The sequence below is a fragment of the Oncorhynchus mykiss genome, chromosome 25 (assembly GCF_057628025.1).
Source record: "Oncorhynchus mykiss isolate SJ-2025 chromosome 25, ASM5762802v1, whole genome shotgun sequence".
In the NCBI taxonomy this organism is placed as follows: Eukaryota; Metazoa; Chordata; class Actinopteri; order Salmoniformes; family Salmonidae; genus Oncorhynchus; species Oncorhynchus mykiss.
The window spans coordinates 83,352,420-83,369,130 of NC_143046.1; the positions used below are offsets into that span (position 1 = coordinate 83,352,420).

General features: G+C 40.1%; 1 protein-coding gene across 1 annotated transcript in view; it reads left to right on the forward strand.

Moving 5' to 3' along the window:
• The first annotated feature begins 6,469 nt into the window (after positions 1-6,469).
• The window catches only part of slc22a3 (solute carrier family 22 member 3), a 30,265-nt gene continuing 20,023 nt past the window's right edge, over positions 6,470-16,711 (forward strand). The window contains exons 1-7 of the mRNA XM_090219332.1: positions 6,470-8,305; positions 11,891-11,994; positions 12,292-12,446; positions 13,892-14,060; positions 14,387-14,504; positions 14,846-14,961; positions 15,675-15,889. Of these exons, the coding sequence (XP_090075458.1) occupies positions 7,874-8,305; positions 11,891-11,994; positions 12,292-12,446; positions 13,892-14,060; positions 14,387-14,504; positions 14,846-14,961; positions 15,675-15,889 (1,309 nt within the window). The 5' untranslated portion in view covers positions 6,470-7,873. The remainder of the gene's footprint in view (positions 8,306-11,890; positions 11,995-12,291; positions 12,447-13,891; positions 14,061-14,386; positions 14,505-14,845; positions 14,962-15,674; positions 15,890-16,711) is intronic.

The window sequence follows — 16,711 nt, forward strand, 5'->3', positions numbered from 1 at the left end:
GCTGCAATTTCTGAGGCTGGTAACGCTAATGAACTTATCCTCTGCAGCAGAGGTAACTCTGGGTCTTCCTTTCATGTGGCGGTCCTCATGAGAGCCAGGCTACTTTGAAGAATCTCAAATATAAAATAAGTTTTGATTTGTTCAACACTTTTTTGGTTACTACATGATTCCACGTGTTATTTCATAGTTTTGATGTCTTCACTATTATTATACAATGTAGAAAATAGTAAAAGTAAAGAAAAACCCTTGAATGAGTAGGTGTGTGCAAAACCTGCTGTATAGATCATACTAACAGCCCTATAAACAAACCTGCAGTACATACTGACAGTCCTATAGACAGACCTGCAGTACATACTAACAGCCCTATAAACAAACCTGCAGTACATACTGACAGTCCTATAGACAGACCTGCAGTACATACTGACAGTCCTATAGACAGACCTGCAGTACATACTGACAGCCCTATAGACAGACCTGCAGTACATACTGACAGTCCTATAGACAGACCTGCAGTACATACTGACAGTCCTATAGACAGACCTGCAGTACATACTGACAGCCCTATAGACAGACCTGCAGTACATACTGACAGCCCTATAAACAAACCTGCAGTACATACTGACAGTCCTATAGACAGACCTGCAGTACATACTGACAGTCCTATAGACAGACCTGCAGTACATACTGCCAGTCCTATAGACATACCTGCAGTACATACTGACAGTCCTATAGACATACCTGCAGTACATACTGACAGTCCTATAGACAGACCTGCAGTACATACTGACAGTCCTATAGACAGACCTGCAGTACATACTGACAGTCCTATAAACAAACCTGCAGTACATACTGACAGTCCTATAGACAGACCTGCAGTACATACTGACAGTCCTATAGACAGACCTGCAGTACATACTGACAGTCCTATAGACAGACCTGTAGTACATACTGACAGTCCTATAGACAGACCTGCAGTACATACTGACAGTCCTATAGACAGACCTGCAGTACATACTGACAGTCCTATAGACAGACCTGCAGTACATACTGACAGTCCTATAAACAAACCTGCAGTACATACTGACAGTCCTATAGACAGACCTGCAGTACATACTGACAGTCCTATAGACAGACCTGCAGTACATACTGACAGTCCTATAGACAGACCTGCAGTACATACTAACAGTCCTATAGACAGACCTGCAGTACATACTGACAGTCATATAGACAGACCTGCAGTACATACTGACAGCCCTATAGACAGACCTGCAGTACATACTGACAGTCCTATAGACAGACCTGCAGTACATACTGACAGTCCTATAGACAGACCTGCAGTACATACTGACAGTCCTATAGACAGACCTGCAGTACATACTGACAGCCCTATAGACAGACCTGCAGTACATACTGACAGTCCTATAGACAGACCTGCAGTACATACTGACAGCCCTATAGACAGACCTGCAGTACATACTGACAGTCCTATAGACAGACCTGCAGTACATACTGACAGTCCTATAGACAGTCCTGCAGTACATACTGAAAGCCCTATAGACAGACCTGGAGTAGTGGACGTACTGACAGCCCTAAAGACAGACCTGCTGTAGAGGACATTTGGACAGTCTTTTAGACAGACCTGCTGTACATACTGACAGCCCTAGAGACAGACCTGCTGTAGAGGACATATGGACAGTCCTATAGACAGACCTGCTGTAGAGGATGTACTGACAGTCCTATAGACAGACCTGCTGTAGAGTATGTACTGACAGTCCTATAGACAGACCTGCTGTACATACTGACAGCCCTATAGACAGACCTGCAGTAGAGGACATATGGACAGTCCTATAGACAGACCTGCAGTACATACTCCACGGTGGAGCAGCAGTCTAAGGCACTGCATCTCTGCATCTCAGTGGTAGAGGTGTCACTACAGACCCTGGTTTGATTCCAGGCTCTATCACAACCGGCTGAGTCCCATAGGGTGGTGCACAATTGGCCCAGCTTCGTTAGGGTTTGGCCGTGGTAGGCCATCATTGTAAATAAAAATGTGTTCTTAACTGACTTGTCTAGATTTTTAAAAGTATGCTGTTGGGGTACTGTATATTATTCTGTTTTATCCTTACTCCTGAATCGATAAGATAAATATAATAGTTTTTCTTCTGTGTATTTTTTTTAACAAAGATGATAGTTACATTGAAGTGCAAAGTGTAGGGATAAGCCTACAGATGAAATCAGTCTTCAGTACAAACAAGGTGGTATAGGAAGGAGATTAGAATGCCATGAACCAAGAGGATGTGAGTTTAAATGCCAGCTGAGAACATGTCAATGAATCATTACTTTATGAATAAACACACACAATGTAGTCAAAGTTGGTCATATTTGTAAATTGAAAACACTATGTTAAAAGCACTGTGTGTGTGTCCCTAGTGTTGCCCAAAGACAAAGAGATGTGATTGGATCAGTGGTTCACCATTCAGGGTCTTGTTGTCCTTGGCAACAGTAACAAGGGGTGATGTGTAATGAAACTAGGGCGCACGTGTCCTGGGTCAGTTTTTTGGGTGGGGAGAATATTTTTTTGCGACAATCAGGTGACGTCCCCGGAACTAGACAAAAAACCTCCAGAGGACCATGACACAAGGTCCCAAGAACATTCAAGGGGCCTTTAGGGAACCATGACATCACGTCCCAAGAACGTCCTAAAAACGTTCACGGGACAAACCGGGATCTAGGCAAAACCTCCAGGGGACCATGAGACAACATCCCAAGAATGTCCTAAAAACTTAATTGGGGACATCCCCAGGAACAACCGGGAACCAGACAAAACCTCCAGCATACCATGACACAATGTCCTGATGACTGATTAATAAGGCAAACATTTTGTGACGTCCCAAGGACATTGAAGCTAGATCACTGCTTTTTTAAATTCTTCCCCTTGAATAAGGGACTGATTTAGACCTGAGACACCAGGTGGGCGCAATTAATTATTGAGGTAGAACAGCAGTACTTGTAGAGTAAGATTTGAATACCCCTGGACCGTGGTCTCCAGTGCCAGAGAAGAACAGCAGCTGTTAGGAGACTACAGTACCTAGCTAAACTAATCTCAGAAGCGAGAACCAAATCTCACATGGTCTAACAATCTTTTACAGCGCCTTCAGAAAGTATTTACACCCATGGACTTTTTTCACATTTTGATGTGTTCCAGACTGAATTTAAAATGGATAACATTGAGATGTTTTTGTCACGGGCCTAACATAATACCTCATAATGTCAAAGTGGAATTATGTTTTTTGAATTTTCTATCAATGAATAAACCATGAAAAGTTTAAATGTCTTGAGTCACAGATTCAACCACTAACACCAATGAGTTTTTCCAATGGCTCACAAAGAAGGGTGCCTATTGGTGGATGGTTTAAAAAAACAAAAAAAGCTGACATTGAATATCCCTTGGAGCATGGTGAAGTTAATAATAACACTTTCACTACAAGATACAGGTGTCCTTCCTAACTCAGTTGCCAGAGAGGAAAGAAACCATTCAGGGATTTCACCATGAGGCCAAAGGGGACTTTAAAATAGTTTCAGAGTTGAATGGCTGTGATAGGGCATAATTGAGGATGGATCAAAAACATTGTAGTTGCTCCACAACACTAACCTAATTGACAGTGAATAGAATGAAGCCTGTACAGAATAAAAAATATTACAAAAAATGCATCCTGTTTGCAACAAGGTACTAAAGTAAAACTGAAAAATAATGGCGCAAAGCAATGATTTTTTTTGTCCTGAATACAACATTTGATGTTTGGGGCAAATTCAATACAACACATTACGTGTCGCGGCTGTCGTCGGAAGGAGACCAAGGGGCAGCGTGGTGAGAGTACATTTTACTTTTATTAAAATGTCGCCAACAAAACAAGAAATTAAAAACAACCGTGAAGCTTACAGGTCTATAGTGCCACTAACAAAGATAACTACCCACCCTGAAAGGAGGGAAAAGGGCTACCTAAGTATGATTCCCAGTCAGAGACAATGATAGACAGCTGTCCCTGATTGAGAACCATACCCGGCCAAAACATAGAAATTGTAACGGTTTTCTTCTGGTGAAAGAGAGGCGGACCAAAATGCAGCGTGGTTAGTTTTGTACATCTTTAATAAAGATGAAAATACAACAATCTACAAAACAAGAAACATGAAGAAAAAAAACGAACCAGTCCTATCTGGTGCCACAAACACAAAGACAGGAACAATCACCCACAAAACCCAACACAAAACAGGCTACCTAAATATGGTTCCCAATCAGAGACAATGACTAACACCTGCCTCTGATTGAGAACCATATCAGGCCAAACATAGAAATAGACAAACCAGACACACAACATAGAATGCCCACCCAGCTCACGTCCTGACCAACACTAAAACAAGGAAAACACACAAGAACGATGGTCAGAACGTGACAGAAATAAAAAAACATAGAAAACAAAACATAGAATGTCCACCCCACATCACACCCTTACCTAACCAAATAGAAATATAAAACGGCTCTCTAAGGTCAGGGCGTGACATTACGGAGTACCACTCTCCATATTTTCAAGCATAGTGGTGGCTGCATTATGTTATGGGTATGCTTGTAATCGATAAGTACTGGGGAGGTTTTTAGGATAAAAGTTCAACGGAATGGAGCTAGGCACAGGCAAAACCTTGTTCAGTGTGCTTTCCACCAGACACTGGGAGATTAATTCACCTTTCAGCAGGACAATAACCTAAAACACAAGGCCAAATCTACAATGGAGTTGCTTACCGAGAAGACAGTAAATGTTCCTGAGTGGCCGAGTTACAGTTTTGACTTAAATCTGCTTGAAAATCTATGGCAAGACTTGAAAAGGGCTGTCTAGCAATGATCAACAACCAACTTGACAGATTTGAAGAATTTTCTAAAGAACAATGGGCAAATATTGTACAATCTAGGTGTGCAAAGCTCCGAAGACCTACCCATAAAGACTCACAGCTGTAATCACTGCTAAAGGTGACTCTAACAAGTTTTGACTCAGGTGTGTGAATACTTATGTAAATTCGATATTTCTGTATTTTATTTTCAATAAATGTGAGAAAAAAAATTGAAAAACATGTTTTCACTTTGTCATTATGGGGTATTGTGTGTATAATGGGTGAGAAAAAAAGGCTGTAACACAAAAAAATGGTGGAATAAGTCAAAGGGTATGAATCGTTTCTGAAGGCACTGAATAAGACTATCAAGACCCATGACAAAACAAACATGTTCTGTAGTAGCTGATCAGTCCAGAGATAAATCATATGATATTCCCTCATTTCTTATCAGATACCCTTGTGAATTCTAATTTTTTTGTATTGCTTACAGATTTTAAGTTATGCATTTGAATAAATAGAATTTGAATATCAGAGCTTTGCTTTGATTTATAACCCCCCCCCCCCCCCCCCCCAATTGCATTTGTTATCATGAATTGCTTGCTGTTGTATACCTTTTTTGAAAGTGTTTTGGATGCCGTAGATGTCAGTCATGTACCCATGCTTGGTTCTTCTACTGTACCTACTATGGTACATAAAGGTGCAGACATGCGGCACAGTTTTGATTGTTGTTGTTTAGCTCATGATTACAGATAACCTGGGTCAATTATTTCTAGGTAGTTCTTTAGTATCTTTTTTTAGTCTAGTGATCATTATGTATAAAATACTAATAGAACATTGTATTATGAAGAGCAGTATACCTGGGCATGTTATATTGACACGCTATTCTTTACAGTATATTCAAGACAGCTGTATCTTAGAGAATGTGAATTCAGTGAATCTGAAATATGTCAAAGCACACAACTTTCAAAATGAGTCCTCAGATCTTTTATTGCCTTTAATGTAAAGAAGATCTAGAAGTTATAAAACTTAGACTTTAATAACAGTTGTGACCATTAAAGCCAGATGTAGTAAAAGGGCAACTCTGCTGAAGAGCAGTGACCCGTGTATGGTCTGTCATGCAAAATGAAGAGTCCTGTTTATTACATCCAGATGGGTAACACATAGCTTCATATGAGGACAAGGTCTCCTTTGAACGTCCATGTTATCTACAGGGGCTGTCTCAAATGTCACACTATTCCCTATAGCCTAGTGCACTAGTTTTGACCAGGCACCTTATTACCTATTTAATGTGGGTTTAGGGTGTCATTTGTAAACATGCGAGGTTTGTCCTTGTCGAATAAAGAAATGTAATATCGTCCTGGAATATTGTTCCTATTTTGTTTCGGTGCCATGACAACGCAGTGTGTAGGAAAGACAAAAAGGAAATGAACTTCAAGGGGATTTTTGGGGGGCATTTATTTGTATTCAATCTCACATTCTGTACAAATCCTCAAAACAGTTATGTATTGACTTGTGGTTGTCTTATTATTATGTCCCGTGCCCCGGTACTCAAGGCCAAGTTAGGAAAATAAACAAGCTGTCCGTATCTCTCTTGAAATGTTGCGCAACTGGACAGACGAGATAGATTTTTAAATTGTTTTATTAAATTTTTTATTTTACCTTTATTTAACTAGCCAAGTCAGTTAAGAACAAATTCTTATTTACAGTGATGGCCTACCAAAAGACAAAAGGCCTCCTGCATGGAAGGGGGATTAAAAAATAACAAAAATAAATAGTCAAGATGACCTATTGAAACAGCCTTTGAATGCTTCGAATGGACTCTTGTGAGTTATATTGTCATGCTTTATATATTGAATTAAATAAAGTTGTGACATTTAGTCAGTTGTTCTATAAAATGATTTTATGAAATAAATAAGTCTGAGGGGATATTGTAGTCTGCATTATTTTTAGACTCTGAATATGTTTACTTTCATTTGATGTTCAACTCATTATTGTATAATATCTGTCACATATATTGTAAAATGTTCATGTTACATATTGCATGTTATATAGGCTAAATGCAATATGTTGCATATATATGTTGCATAGTGTACAGTGTATGGGCAGAGTACCAAGAAAAGGTCTCTCCCTTGAAGTCATCTACAGGCAGAAAACACTTCAGACTGTCAACCTATACAGATGTAGGATCTTAATTTGAGCCAGTTTGCTACAGCAGGAAAATAATAATGTAGCAACAGGACATTAGGATTATTATGTGGATTGGAATTAATGTATATTTCTGTTGGGGAAAATCAATTCTGAAATTTCAAAGTGTAACTTACAACCTGCAGAATCTTTAAAAAAAATCTCAAATACACTACGAGTTTTACATTTCTTGCACTGCAGAAAAGTTCTGCAACAGGGTGATCAAGTTAAGATCATACATCTGTACACATCAAGTTCAATGTACATTAGCCTACTGAGCCCACAGTTCTGCTTAGGTCATGAAGCCCCTTTCTTGAGTGTCTTCTCCTTCTCTTTGAGGGACTTTGAACAAGTCTCTAGACTAGCCCCACCTCTACTTCTACATATGTAGGATATTCATTTGAGCCAGTTTGCTACAGCAGGAAAATGATCCTGAAGAAAAAGGAAATGTGAATTATTATAATTAAATGTTGTTGTTTTTTTTACGGGTTGTTAACATTTTGTTAGGGCAAATCAAGTCTGACATTTCAAAGTTGAAATTACAAACTTTAAAAGCATTTTTAAACATTGAATACGCTACAAGTTTGCATTTCCTGCTGTGCAGGACAATTATCAGCAGCAACAGAGTGATCAAATGAAGATTCTACATCTGTAGTAAGCTACAATTACGCATGGAGTCAACCTAACCAAATGATTGACTTGAACAAAAGAATTGCCTTGTCAAATTACTTGACCCTCTTTTTAAAAGGATGATGAGCCCTCCTCGCCACCAGTGACATCTGTCAACCCAAGATAAAGAAATAAAACAATGACGAATTTAGATGACCTGCTCGTCCACATCGGAGATTACGGACCATACCAAAGGAGAATCACTGTCCTCGGATCTCTGCCGGTGCTGACCTTCGCGTTCGTCCTCGTAGGAGTCGTGTTCTTGGGGAACACTCCCGTGCACTGGTGCCGGACCTCCGGGACAGAGCACATCCAGGATGAATGTGACTGGACAGACAAGGAGCTGCGTGAACTCACCGTCCCGCTGTTGGATGAGTCGGGACAGGGCGCATTGGGCACCTACAGCCGCTGCCAGAGGTTCGATGTGGCCTGGAAGTTCTGGAACGGCAGCCAGAGCAATTGCAGTGACCTCATCGACTGGCCCTTGATTTCTAATCTCACCCAGTTACCAGTAGTCGCGTGCGATAGCGGCTGGGTGTTTGATCCGTCTCGCACTACTATCGTTTCAGAGGTAAATTTGGTCTTCAAAAAACCCCGCTGTGTCTGGAAGTTCAGGAGCTCAAATTCTACTAAGAAATAATTGAACGAATGAATGAATGAATTCCTTTTATTTAACCTTCATTTTATCAGGGAGTCATAGTGAGATGAAATGTATATTTTACAGATGAGCCCTGAACTAAATTACAGAAAATACACCCATCAATTTAAATACAAAATGCAAGCAGAAAGAAAAACATGGTCATAAAAAACAAAGATATTCATCAGTAAAAAGGTCCTCAATCAGCCTTCTGAATTGACCTATAGGCATCAAAACAGCACATTTCAGGACATTTTGAAGATTGTTCCTCAATTATGATGCAAGAACTAAAAGCTGATTTTCCTAACTCAGTAGAGACCAACGGAATTTACAGAGTTCTCCATCCCTGAGACCAGGGGTGGTAACTCGTATGTCTAAAGTTTAGTGATGATGTTAGGTACAGTGGGATTTTTTTGTAAAGGAAAACATAGCAATGTATCACCCCACATGACATCAAAGAGGGACAACCAACTTTCTAGAATGCAGTGATGAGTGCTAAACTGTTGCCCATAATGAAGTGCAGTGCATTATAATAAACTGCATCTAACAGCTTTAATGAAGTAGCAGCTGTGTTCATATAGATGACAGTGGAGGATGATGAGGGGAGGATGGCTCATAATAATGCCTGGAACGTCGCAAATGGAATGGCAACCGTGTGTTTGATACCATTCTAATAATTTCGCTTCAGCCATTACCACGAGCCCGTCCTCACAAATGAACGTGCCACCAACCTCCTGTGATAAATGCTGTCGTCGTAGTCTTGGACAGATAGGAACTTTGACTGAATAACCTGCTTTCTACTACTTATCGAGAGGCAGAACCTATTTCTATAGAAAATTATTTTTATTCTCAGCTTCTTAAGTATATTTAAAACCAAATCATTTTAGACTTATTTACTGGGTGACTTTCACTTTTACTTAAGTCATTTTCTATTAACCCCTCAATATGCTTTTTAAAAGACAGCGTTTCATCTATCCAGGGACATGATCAATATGGACACCATCCAAAGTACATATGCTCAAATCATCAGAACTGTTTTTATGGTGCTCTAGACCTATATTCACTAACGTAGTACTACTGCACCAAGACTGCCGTGCAGAGCACAGAATAAATATCACTCCACAGAGAGAAGCACCAGATTGAATTACATGCAACTTTCTAGGGTTTCCCTGTTAGTTAAGACTATCGACGTTTCTCTTAACTGTGACAATTGTGATCGAATCAACAAAATATTAACCTCTCTTTCAATGCAACATACCGAAACAAAACGAACTATGCAATATATTTTATTGTAGGCAGAACGCATCAGAGTTGGATTCTATTGCACCTGACTCAGCTGTACTGTGCACAGACTCGTGCGGAATAACCAATCAGCGCTGCAAGTAGGCCTTTATGCAAATAGTCCATTGCCATATATGGATCTGTGTCTTTTACTTGTACAGCAGGAGCGGTCGCAGGTAGATGCGCTTGTCATGAGATCAAAGAGAGAGCGGCATGTAGCCACATGTGCACATTTTGTTCATATCCTTTGCTAGCTAGTGAGTTATTAGCTCAGTTATATATCATTTGTAGTCAGCAATGGAAGTGATTGCTTCCTACAAGAGCACAACTACAAGAACTGTAACTTAAAGCAGGTACTGCCTCAGTGTTCACAGTAAAACTGTAACTTAAAGCGGGTACTTCCTCAGTGTTCACAGTAGAACTGTAACTTAAAGCAGGTACTGCCTCAGTGTTCACAGTAGAACTGTAACTTGAAGCAGGTACTGCCTCAGTGTTCACAGTAGAACTGTAACTTAAAGCGGGTACTGCCTCAGTGTTCACAGTAGAACTGTAACTTAAAGCAAGTACTGCCTCAGTGTTCACAGTCAACACGTGCTGGAAGTTGCACAGATTAATTTTTTTTACAGACATGTCGATATTGTTCGTCTAAAAAGTAAAGGACCCAAACCTTTTGTAATATCCAGGAAACCTGATTTAGCACCATCAGTAGATATGCATTGAGTTCTGTCTGTCAAGTAATTTATTAGCCAGTTACATGCAGCCTGGTCTAGGCCAATTAAGAAATGCCTCTGAATTAGCAGTGAGTGATCATCAGTATCCAAAGCCTTTGACTGGTCAAGGAAGAGGGCAGCAGAATGTTGCCCTTTATCCATACAATTAAGCACATCATTTATAACTAGGGCTGCAGCAGAGATAGTGCTATGACCTGGTCTAAAACTTGACTGGTGTACATTTAGAATAGATTTGAAAGATAACATAGACACAGACACTTGCATACACACAAGCGATAACATACACACTATACACACACATGATAACATATGCACTAAACACACGATTACATATGCATAGGCCACTCTACCATAAAGGCCTGATTGGTGGAGTGCTGCAGAGATGGTGGTCCTTCTGGATGCTTCTCTCATCTCCACGGAGGAACTCTGGAGCTCTGTCAACATAGGTTTTTGCCAAGGCAGCCATCATTTTTTTTTGCCAAGGACCCATAATAAATACATACAAATATTTAAAAATCATAAATGGGTTAATGGTTCAGCAATGAGGGGGGCAGAGAGCTGCTGCGAAAATGGATCAAGCATATCGGATCAAGCATATCAGCCCAAGTGGATTGTTTTATATACATCAATCACAAGCACGGCATCTAGCACATCACAGATAGTAAATTGCTGAAATGAAAACAAAGATTCACTAGAAGTTGATGTGTTACCCGACAAGTCAGCTAGAGGCTGGGAGTGGGAAGAGCAGTCGATTGACTGACCAACGTCAATTAGACCACGGTTTCTCTCAAATAAAAATACGTCTGAGATAAAATGATGATTAAAAGCATCACTCATCCCATTCTTCTCATTTATGATGCCAGCGTCAGACAAAACTCGCTTAGGCAGGGAAGGAGAGGAATTTATAAGCTTTAGTGCAATTGACTGTTTTCTAACATTTAGAAGGATCACCAGCAGAGTCAGAGATGGAGCTTTAAAAGTAGCTTGATTTAGCTTGTTTAATCGAGATAGTACATCTGTTTCTCAATTGTCTGAAAAATGACCAGTCCACTACAGAGTCTTTGGCCCAGGCCTGATTTCTCATCTGAATAAGCTCAGATAACTCAGAACAAAACTAAGAGTTAGATCTATCTTTCACTCTGAATTGTTTAAAAGGGGTGTGTTTATCTGCCAGAGAAACAAATAGGAAGGATACATGTTCTAGAGCCAAGTCAGGGTCAGGAATGAATTCATTACAATCTGTTGCAAGTGCATGGTCAGTAAATTTACTGAATAGCCTATTATTCAGGATAACTACAAATACCAACAAAAGTTAAAGTGCAACATTTATCATTGATAATTTGACAGCATGTCAGCATCAGTGAGAAGGGTCACTCCTTCATCTTAAACTAAGCATGACGTCACCCCCTTGAGCAAGGATCTGTTTTCTCAGCAATATAAAAGGTGCATTTGTCACCAATATACATCATGTTATCTATGTATTTACTCGTTTCTTTATCTATCCCAGTTTTCCTTAGTGTGTGAGGATTCATGGCTTGCAGATTTGATTCAGGTGTCCCTGGCTGGAGGGTTCTTCATTGGTGCTTTTGTCACTGGATACTTGGCAGACAGGTACACCAGCATTTTGTTTCAACACTGTGATGATAATAATACAGAGCATCAATCAATGTAAATGCCTCCAAAGCAGCTGTTTATTTACTGTAAATAAATACTGTCAAGATAACATGTATAGGTATTATGGGATCATTCCCCTTATGCAGCAGAGTAAAAACACAGTTAGGTAGGTTACTACTGCCTTTCTGAAGTAGTAGCCTACCTTTCCTTAAAAGTAGTTATTCGGACATGCTACTTAATCGTTTAAATGATGTCAGTTGCATTCTTCCACTTTCATTATTCCCCCTCCAACAGGTTTGGAAGGAAGCCCTGTTTCATCCTGTCTATGTTTGGCCTGGGGGTGTCAGGGATAGTTGTGATGCTGTCACCCTCTTACCCCCTGCTGCTGCTCTTCAGAGTTCTCCAGGGCTTCTGTTGCAAGGGAGCATGGACAGTCAGCTATGTGTTTAGTAAGTTCTTTATTGAAATCACAGTGACTGGTATGGAAGCACCAGAATCCAGCCTTTATTAAATGTGAAATACTGCTATGTAAAGGAGGTGTTCTCTGCTCTTTGTTGACTAGAAATGCAGTCACATATAACATCACTGAAACACATGGGCATTGTTTTTACAAAGTAAAAATGTATTAATAATATATGCAAAATTATAAATCACGGAACACAAAAACAGAACACAGGAACACAGAAAAATAGGAACACAGGAACACAGAAAAATAGGAACACAGGAACACAGGAACACAGGAACATAGGAACAAAGGAACACAGGAACACAGAAAAATAGGAACACAGGAACACAGGAACACAGGAACATAGGAACAAAGGAACACAGGAACACAGAAAAATAGGAACACAGGAACACAGGAACATAGGAACACAGACAAATAGGAACACAGGAACACAGGAACACAGAAAAATAGGAACACAGGAACACAGAAAAATAGGAACACCGGAACACAGAAAAATAGGAACACAGGAACACAGAAAAATAGGAACACAGGAACATAGGAACACAGAAAAACAGGAACACAGGAACACAGGAACACAGAAAAATAGGAACACAGGAACACAGGAACATAGGAACACAGAAAAATAGGAACACAGGAACACAGAAAAATAGGAACACAGGAACACAGGAACATAGGAACAAAGGAACACAGGAACACAGAAAAATAGGAACACAGGAACACAGGAACACAGGAACATAGGAACAAAGGAACACAGGAACACAGAAAAATAGGAACACAGGAACACAGGAACATAGGAACACAGACAAATAGGAACACAGGAACACAGGAACACAGAAAAATAGGAACACAGGAACACAGAAAAATAGGAACACAGGAACACAGGAACACAGGAACATAGGAACACAGAAAAATAGGAACACAGGAACATAGGAACACAGAAAAATAGGAACACAGGAACACAGGAACACAGAAAAATAGGAACACAGGAACACAGGAACACAGTCCATACAAGGTTTTTTATAATTATTTTTATGTATTTTTTTATTTAACCTTTATTTAACCAGGAAGGGCTCATTGAGATTTAAAATCTATTTTTCAAGAGCGTTATACAGACAAACAACATGAATACCAGACAAACAACATAAAAAACTACAAGTAATCTAGTAAAAACCATAGAATTCACAAGATAATAACAAAATCAAAAACAGCAAATTAAAAACATTGACAGGTCAGGCAATCAGTCTCAAGATCATTCATTGGTGATTTAAAAATACCAATCGGGACAAGTTCTTCCAGTTTTTAGGTAGAAAGTCAGCGTCCATATTAGTGTTCAGAGGAATGATATGGGAGATTTTGTGCTCCGTTCTGTACCGGCTCCTGCTTTGACGTTTCTGTTATTGTGGTCTTTCTTGTTTTTGTCTTTGATAGTCATTGAGTTCTTTGGCTCAAACAACCGGAAGTTTGTCTCATTGCTGTCCCGCACCTTTTATTCCACTGGGATGGCCATCCTACCTCTCTTGGCATACTTATTGCCCTCCTGGAAAACCTTGCAGCTGGCCATGAGTCTCCCCTGCTTCATCTTCATCACTTACTTTTGGTAATATGTCAATATTTCCGCACGCACGCACACACGCACGCACGCACGCACGCACGCACGCACGCACGCACACACACACACACACACACACACACACACACACACACACACACACAAACGCACACACAGCTGACAGGTGACAGTTGTTGTTCTGGCCACCAACCATTGTGACATGACTTATGAAATTGGAATGCAAAATTATACTTTATAAAAATGCAATCTACCTTGATGATGCTATAGTGTGTGGTGTCCAGGGGTTTGAGTAAAACCTATGAAATTAAGCTGATTATTATTAGAAAATAATAAAAATATATTTTCCATTTCAGGCTCATTCCAGAATCTCCTCGCTGGTTGTTGTCACAACGAAGAACCAAAGAGGCTATGAGGATCGCTAAAAACATTACCAAGTGCAATAAGAGAACTGTCCCTGAGAATTTTAGAGAGGTTGCCTACTTTTGATTTCTGAAACATCTTGATGTGCTTCAGGGAGCTCTCTTCCGAGTAGTGTCTGAAACATCTTGATGTGCTTCAGGGAGCTCTCTTCCGAGTAGTGTCTGAAACATCTTGATGTGCTTCAGGGAGCTCTCTTCCGAGTAGTGTCTGAAACATCTTGATGTGCTTCAGGGAGCTCTCTTCAGAATAGTGTCTGAAACATCTTATTGTGCTTTAGGGAGCTCTCTTCTGAGTATGGTTATGGTTAAATTATACACACACTGGGGGGGTGGGGGGGTATCATCAGGAATATTGTCAGGCATATCACTTATCACATATCAGTCTTTTTTCAGTTTGATCCTCTGGAGGAGAAGCAGGAGCAGGAGGCAGAGATAAGTCGTCCGTCATTCATGGATCTGTTTAGGACGTCCAACATGAGGAGAAACACTCTGATCCTCATCTACGCTTGGTAAGAGACAAGCCAACTGGGCAACAAGATATCACAGTCTCACTTAAGTATTTAACGTTTGTCCAGTGCGGGGGTAAACGTCAAATTTGGAAGGTAAGGGTTAAGGTTTGAGACAGGGTTGAAACAGAACAAATTTAAACCAGTGCCGAGCTCTGGGATTGAACCTGTGACTTTTCCTCTATCCCATCCACAACACATATATATATTTTTTTGTCAATGGTTGTGTGGTGATGTCTACAAACAAAATGAATGCACAATGAAAGGTTTTGAATGTTAAACTGGTTTCGTTACACAAGTGTTTACCAGTTTGGATGTTTGTACTAAGAGTTTAGAAAATTCACCACATACACCAAATGACTGTCATGGCTGGTGCCAGGAATGTGCACTGTACATGATGTTTACTGTTCCACTCAAAGAGTTTATTTGTAATAGACTAGGCTGCATTCAGATGCAGTTTGTATCATATCATGCTGCACTCAACTGGAGAAAATATTTTACTGCATTTAATTGAACAAATGCCACACATCCTCCTCATCACCATGGAAATTAAATGATGTTGTGCCAGGTGAGTGCCGCATGCTGTTCCGTGACGCCCGTCAAATAATACTTTATCTGTACATGAAGTCCTCAGATCAATGAATCCAAAAACATCACCCTGTCTCTGTCATGGGCTACATTCCACATGAACCTCTCTCTGCTGATCTTCCTCCAAGGTTCACGAGCGCGGTGGTTTTCCAAGGGTTGGTTCTCCGCCTGGCGATCACTGGAAACAATATCTTCCGGGATTTCTTCATCTCTGCAGCCGTGGAGCTGCCCACCGGCCTCATCTTCTACCTGTTGGTGGACAGGGTTGGACGGAGACCTCTCATGGCTGTGTCTAACTTCATAGGAGGAGTCGCCTGCTTCATAGTGCCCTTCGTCTCAGTAGGTGAGTTGGTATTTGAATGTATTATTTGAAATAGGAGAATAGAGACTTGTCCACTTTCTGCATTATTATATTATTAAGCTCAGAATGCAGATGTTATGGTAGAGAGGAAAAAGTGAGAAGTGGTTGGGGTGGGATTCAATCCCACGTTGCTCCTGGTGGTGGCATTTCAAGCTGAAGATGGAGGTCAACCAATTAAAATTCAGTTACACAACTCTGATGATAACTGACATGGTGAAGAACCAATTAAAACTCAGTTACACAACTCTGATGTTAACTGACATGGTGAAGAACCAATTAAAACTCAGTTACACAACTCTGATGATAACTGACATGGTGAAGAACCAATTAAAACTCAGTTACACAACTCTGATGTTAACTGACATGGTGAAGCACCAATTAAAACTCAGTTACACAACTCTGATGATAACTGACATGGTAAAGAACCAATTAAAACTCAGTTACACAACTCTGATGATAACTGACATGGTGAAGAACCAATTAAAACTCAGTTACACAACTCTGATGTTAACTGACATGGTGAAGAACCAATTAAAACTCAGTTACACAACTCTGATGATAACTGACATGGTGAAGAACCAATTAAAACTCAGTTACACAACTCTGATGTTAACTGACATGGTGAATAACCAATTAAAACTCAGTTACACAACTCTGATGATAACTGACATGGTGAAGAACCAATTAAAACTCAGTTACACAACTCTGATGTTAACTGACATGGTGAAGCACCAATTAAAACTCAGTTACACAACTCTGATGATAACTGACATGGTAAAGAACCAATTAAAACTCAGTTACACA